This window comes from Melopsittacus undulatus, chromosome 5 (genome assembly GCF_012275295.1).
Source record: "Melopsittacus undulatus isolate bMelUnd1 chromosome 5, bMelUnd1.mat.Z, whole genome shotgun sequence".
NCBI lineage: Eukaryota > Metazoa > Chordata > Aves > Psittaciformes > Psittaculidae > Melopsittacus > Melopsittacus undulatus.
The window spans coordinates 8,097,867-8,104,888 of NC_047531.1; the positions used below are offsets into that span (position 1 = coordinate 8,097,867).

Consider the following 7,022-nt stretch of genomic DNA (forward strand, 5'->3'; position numbering starts at 1 on the left):
TCCTCCCCCTCTAAAAAAAAAAAAGCCCTGTTTCCTAGCCTCAGAGAGCTACAACTACAGGAGCTCAATTACCAAATACACACTAGAAAGGCGTTTAGGTAACTTAAATCTTTTGAACCATGGATTATTCTGCCGACAATCTGGATGGCATAAGAAATATTTTCTGGCTGACCAAGAAAATAAACGTTTTTAAACGTTTGTTGTGGAACAGGTACCACAAGGGTTCATGTACACCTTCGCGGGCTGTTTCTTCAACACTTAACACGTACAGAGACAAAATAAAATGAACACTTATCACAGGCGCGGACGAGCCTCAAGACACTCCACCGCGGGTGCGGATATTATTTCTGACAACTTGAAGGTGACGCCAGCACCGTTTCAGCCTGGATAATGGCACAACGCCTGGCAATGGGGCTCCTCTCCCTCGCCCTAATCTTCGCTTCAGCGCTTCTCCCCGATGGGCTATGGGCTCCGGGCTCCTCGCCTCCCGGGGCCGACACCCGGCACCGCGCCCCGCCAGTCACGCCGCTTCTTCCCCTCCCCCGCCCGGCAGGGAGCTGACCTCGGTGCCTGCCCCCGCCGGGCGCCTCAGCGGCGCGGTGCTGGCCACCGCCAGCAACCCAAGGCCGAGCCGAGGGCCCACCTCAACGCGGTGGCCGGTGCCCTCCCGACACCGGAGGCACAGGGGCAGCGGGGAGAGGGAGGTGATGCTGCCGCCCTCAGCCAGCCACCCGCCTTTTCCGCACCCAGCTAGACCCCAGGGCACACAGGGGCCAAGCAGCCCCTGGAAGCGGGTGGGAGCTGAGGGAAAGGAGGTCGATCTTCGGTCTCTCCGCCAGCCAAGCGGCACCGGGGGCGGAGGGTGCCGCCCGCCCCGATCAGATAGCCGCCACCCCCCCCATCCCGCCCCTCCCTCACCAGGTGTCTCCCTTGCGGAGAGCGGTTTTGAGCAGCGCCGCCACGTCGGTGCGCTGAGTCTCCAGATCCGCCGCACCTCCCTCCGCCATCTTCTCCCCCCGGCAGCAAAGGTAACGGCGGCGGCAGGGGCAGGAGCGGGCCGCGCTGCATGCTGGGAGTGACGCCGACCGGGAGACGCCCTCGTCTCCCTCCCTTCCCAGAATCCGCAGGGAGGGGACCGATGGCAACCTGGAGGGTTGCAGCGCCCCCTAGCGGCCGGGAGGTCTTTCGGCTCACCGCCCGGAACGGGCTCACATGCGCACAACGCGGCTGGGTCGTGGAGCTGTTTGACCGGGCAGCCCCGTTCTGCGAGCGGGGTCTTGGGGCGCTGACGCCGAGCGGCCCATGGGGGTGGATGGTGCCTCGGGTGACGGTGGCCGCAGCGGCTGCACCGCGGCCGGAGCGCCCGTGGCTTGCCCTGCCCTGCTCGCCCGAGGCCAGTTTTGGCGGTGGCGCACGGTATGCCTGCCGCAGCTCCGGTTGGGCGGGCCCGCTTGGGCCCGGTGCGGCCGTGAGGCCTAGCGGCTGCTCACCGCATGCCCAGCTTTCCCGACCTGGTCTGGGTTGTGTCTGTGAGGCCGTGGTATGAAATGGGTCAGGAGATCTGTTTTGTAAAATAAGGGAATGTCTCCTTTGAGACGTTGCCTTCTGTGTTGTAAGTTAAGCTTATGCGTAATTAGACGCTGTATGGCTTGCTAACAGATGAGCGGTTTGGCCTCCTGTAATTCCTATAATGATGTAGTCTGTAGTATTGTGCAAATACTGTTGGGAGTTCAAATAGGCTGCGTGACTGCATTAACTTTCCCAGACCTTTGCAGAAACCGGTGGATAATTGTTGTGTTTGTCTCAGTTGCTCTTATCTGAACCTTGTACAAACAGTGCAGCCTGTCATTTGGCACTTCACCAAAAAAATAAGTCCGTGTGTTACATTACATTAACAGAGTTCTCTCTGCCTTGACACTTGCACATAGGTTTTGTAAGATCAGAATTGCGTTGAAATTTTAGGCTGGGGTGCTGGCTACAGGTGTCTGACAGTTTGTTCTGGTAGATGTAGCTGATGTATCTATAATATGTCTAATTGCGTACCTAGCCCCTTCCTCCACCCAAATGATAGCATGCTAAATTGTATGACTAACACTAAGAATATATCTTGGGCTGCCAGTCATATATTATAAGCTATTAAGCATTATTAGCTAATTAGTGCTTAGCATGTAGCTGTTATAAATAGCACTAAGGCTTGCTCTTTACTTATACACACAGCAAGAAAGAGAGTGGAAGTATGGTTCTTATGCAACCATGTTAGTCCAAAGCTAAGAAAATATTTTGCCAGGATTATCAGTAAAGTTGATGGTGTTGAAATAAAAGCAAAATCAGGATTTGGGGCTGGAAAGGGAGTATGGAAGTCAAACCAAATTTATAAGTAAAACTTGCAAGAGCTTAGAGGGACTTGGCTTCTCTAAGGGCTGGAATATGAGATTCCAGGAGGAGGGGCCAGCAAGTTATATTGAGAGCTATGGAGCTGATGGCTGCATTTCTTAAGAGGAAGGAAAACTGAAGTAGACAAGAAGGAGAAGGCTTCCAGCCATTTGAAGAGTAAATGTCTGGATTAGAATCTGAGAGTCTGGAAAGAAGTGTGACACCTTCCCACTGTCTGCACACCAGGTCTTGACAAATAAGGACAACAGTGTTTTAAACCTTGAGAATTTTCTGTGTGCCAAACTTGAATTTTTATAAAAAAAATATATATTTTCATAGAAATTTGGAGGAAAATATTTCTCAATCCATGATGCTGGTGAACAGCTTCATTGTCCAGCAATCTCAAGTAGGACTGTCAACAGTTTACTTTGCTAAAAGGTTCACCTGGAGCCACCTATACTTTTTGGGTTGCATAACTGCTGTTACTATCTGAAAGGTCTCCTATTCCTGGATTCAGTCTATTTGTAGAAACAGGTACTAGACAGATACTAGGTACTATAAATACTAGACAGAAAAGCATATAATGTGCCACCTGCAGCAGAGCTTTGTCTAGGAATTGCAAAGGAGACACAAGAGTAGCTAAGTCTCCTGGGGCTGCCAGTGCTTCACAAGAAGAAAGTGTGCCTATCGAAATAGAAGAGCATCCTAAGTGTGAGAAAAACCTACCTCTACACAAAAATCTTGGAAAATGCCAGTTAAGTCCGTATTTTTAAAAGAGCTTTCTGATCTATCAAGGAATTGTTTCCAAGTGCCTTTATCCTAGAGAGTGCTGAGGATGTTAAGATTTTAAATCTGGGAAGGAGCACTGGAGATATTGATGAATGACCTACGCTGTCTGATGAAAAACAGGCATTCGTACTATAGATTTATGTCTTAACTGGCTTTGATGTAACCACATGTAGGATATTGTAAAGCTAGCTGAGGTGGCAGGCTTTCCAGTAACTATGTGGCCTCCGTCCTTACCTGACTTTATTGCTATCAGATGCATTTTTATAAACCATGCTTTTTGTGGTTCTAAACATCGATCCCCCCAAAAGGATTCAATTAATACAATGTATAGCAGCACAGACATTTGGCAAATGGGCTGCAGATAGCAAGCTGTGTGCATTGTTGATTTCATTGATTACCATACAGCATAAAGTTCAGGCTCTCACGGTCTTCAAGTCAGTTACTCGACTTGACTAAAGAAACTTTGAATACGACTTGATCTCTCTGCTTCTCAGTGGTGGAAACTTGGGCACACAATAAATTACACAGAAATGACAGGCAACTGTTAGTCTCACAGGCACTACAGAAAAATGAACTTCACTTCTTACCTCCTTCCTATACTGATGGAATTATAAACCTCTCTGAAACAGTTCAATAAAAAGAAGGTGAGACAGCAGAAATAACAGTGGACTAGATTGCACAATGGCAAGATAAAGCAGGGCTTCTGTAAGGTAAACATAAGAGGGAAAGACACAGGAACAAAAATACAGTACTAACAAAGATCATAGTAGAATCATAGAACAGTTAGGGTTGGAAAGGACCTTAAGATCATGTAGTTCCAACCCCCCTGCCATGGGCAGGGACACCTCACACTAAACCATGCCACCCAAGGCTTTGTCCAACCTGGCCTTGAACACTGCCAGGGATGGAGCATTCACAACCTCCCTGGACAACCCATTCCAGTACCTCACCACCCTCACAGTAAAGAACTTCTTCCTTATATCCAATCTAAACCTCTGCTGTTTAAGTTTCAACCCATTACCCCTTGTCCTGTCACTACAGTCCCTAATGAAGAGTCCCTCCCCAGCATCCCTATAGCCCCCCTTCAGATACTGGAAGGCTGCTATGAGGTCTCCACGCAGCCTTCTCTTCTCCAGGCTGAACAACCCCAACTTTTTCAGCCTGTCTTCATATGGGAGGTTCTCCAGTCCCCTGATCATCCTTGTGGCCTCCTCTGGACTTGTTCCAACAGTTTCATGTCCTTTTTATGTTGAGGACACCAGAACTGCACACAATACTCCCGAGTGAGGTCTCACAAGAGTGGAGTAGAGGGGCAGGAGCACCTCCTTTGACTTGCAAGATGGGGAGCCCAAGAGAGCTTGGGATGAATGATGGATAGAAGCAGCTAAGAATATGCATTTTTTTTTTAACAAAAAAGTGGAATAAATTAGAAAGAGATGTGGGGAAATAACATGTAATTGAGATACCCATTTCTGTCCTGGATGTAAATCCATAACTGCAGTGTAGTTTTTAAGTTGTATTCATCCTAATCCAGTTTGTGTATGGTTTGCCTCATTCATGTAGGCTGAACATAAACAGTTTATATTCTTTTTTCACCTAGATGAAATTGCAGGTACTAAATGTTGAAATGACACATTTTTGTTGAGATAAGAAAAAAACATTTAAAAATTTGATAGTTTATTTAGTTGATTTAATCAGACAGTTACATTTTTAATACTTTTTTAGTATTACCAAAGTAATGCTATCTTACTTAGCATTTAAAGTAAGTTTAATTTATTTTTTAAATTGTATGCATCTTTTTTATTGTTAATATTTATTTTACTTTGTTATTAATTTTAATTTTTAATTTTTTAATGTTTGTTTATTTTTATTTTTACTATATTACTTAGTATTTACTTAGTAATAGGACTAGTATTGCTAAAAGGATCTTTGAAATAAGAGAACAAGGGTATAGACTCTTAGAGAACGGAATGTTGTTTGTTTAAATGTGTAACATGACATGCTCAGTTGTCTTTTACCTTATTTTTATGTACTAAACTTAGGACAAGGCATCCTTGGACAAGTCAGAAAGTTCATAGATCCAAATATATGGGAATGATGATATAGAAGAGTTTGGTGGGATCAACGAATGTGTTCCAGAAGTGTTCCCAATTTAATGACAATGGAAAAGACAGTCTTTTCGCACTACTCCAATTCAGGATTTTTAAATATTGAGAAGCATTCTTGGTTGGTTATTTTTTGTTTGGTTGTTTGGGGTTTTTTTAAGATTTTCTGAAGAATGACTTCCAAATAAACTACAAAAACTTAAATGATCAGCTAAATATGCTATTTAGAAATATTAAAACAATGTTTAAAATCAACAAACATAGTTAATAAATTGTACTTTTATTGATTAAGCATTTGTTTAACATACACTGGAATATTCAATTCTAATGACCTAAGACTTAAAAAAAGAATGTTTGAAAAATAGCCCTTGTCTATCATCTGATTTTAATCAGATATTAATTTAAGCAATAATTACTCATTTTCAATAAGAGAAAATTACTTCCCATGTACTTAAGTCAATACTTTTATCTACAGAAATATTTTTCCAAAGTATTACAGATTATTTAATGTTCATGTATCTCTTTAAAAATGTTTTTCCTTTAAGAATTTTAAACACCAAAACTAATTTAAAAGGTATGATGGCAAGAGGTTTTAACCATGGTTGGCAGATATGTTAAAACTGTTATCAACGGCTATAGTTGATTTGAACATTAGAATGAATCCAAATTTTCTGCTGTATGGTTGCTAAATAAGCTCTTTGGTTTTGAAGGCAAGAGGTAAAATTAAATATGTTAACTATGCTCAAAACATGTCAACTAATACAATTCAAGAGGCATGAGTTTTAAAAGGATGATTCATAATGTAGTCTCTAAGCACTAGCTACTGAGGACATAGGCAATCTGAACAGGGTGTAGAAGTTAGGGTTTGTGAGGTTTGCACATTGTGTGCTAAAAATAGGCTGCTGTTCTATAAAAACTAGTTGGTGCTTAAGTGGAAGGTGATAATAGTAAGATTTATAGCAGGACCTAATATAGACAATGGACAAGTTGTAGAAATCAATATTGTTGGTATAGTATGCTTGTTTCAGCATATTCTTACTGCTTGGCTGTCTGAAATTTGATAAACTGGTATTCATTTCATTAGCTATCACTGAAATCCAATAGAACATGGACCAATATACCAATGTGGGATTTATTAGAATAACTTCAGATTTTACCTGCACAAATCTGTATGTATGACACATACATGGATGACCATTAAAGAAATACCTCATTTAAGGCAGATTTTTTTATACATGGTATGTAAAATTACATAAAGGCATGTTTTAATACTGTAAATTATAGATAAGTAGTTTCTTCTTTCCTTTTCTGTACTTTCTTTGGAATAAAGCCATTACTCTGGAATCTGATAAGATTTAATGTGACAACTACATGAACATGAACATGATCTTGACAAAGCAGAAAACTTTTGAAGTAGAGTGTCAGTGGATCTATAAAAGGAAAAATAAAATATTTTGACTGATAAATACATATTTGACTGAAAAATCTCAGACATAGAAAAATTCTATAAATTGGAAAATTCCTATGTTGCTGCTCTGACATTCCAGCAAAAGCTGAAGGAGCATTTGGTGATTAGAAATATTTTTAGTAGAGCAGTAAAAAGTACTAATTTTTATAAATGTCAGGGTTGTCCCTTGCTGGGTGTATATAGGAATTAGCAAGAAGTAGTAATTCACATTAAATTGTGGTGCACAAGATCCAACCATCCTGGAGTCTGTTACACAAAAAAGCCTCTTTTACCTTCTGCACTGGGAT

General features: G+C 42.5%; 1 protein-coding gene across 3 annotated transcripts in view; it reads right to left on the reverse strand.

Moving 5' to 3' along the window:
• The window catches only part of USP15 (ubiquitin specific peptidase 15), a 61,265-nt gene extending 60,190 nt beyond the window's left edge, over positions 1–1,075 (reverse strand). For all 3 annotated transcript variants that reach the window (XR_004549617.1, XM_034062841.1, XM_031048036.2), the window contains exon 1: positions 919–1,075. Coding sequence is in view for 2 of the 3 variants with exons in the window: in XM_034062841.1 (XP_033918732.1) it covers positions 919–1,007 (89 nt within the window). In the remaining variant the exon portion in view is untranslated. The remainder of the gene's footprint in view (positions 1–918) is intronic.
• Between the last annotated feature and the right edge of the window lie 5,947 nt (positions 1,076–7,022).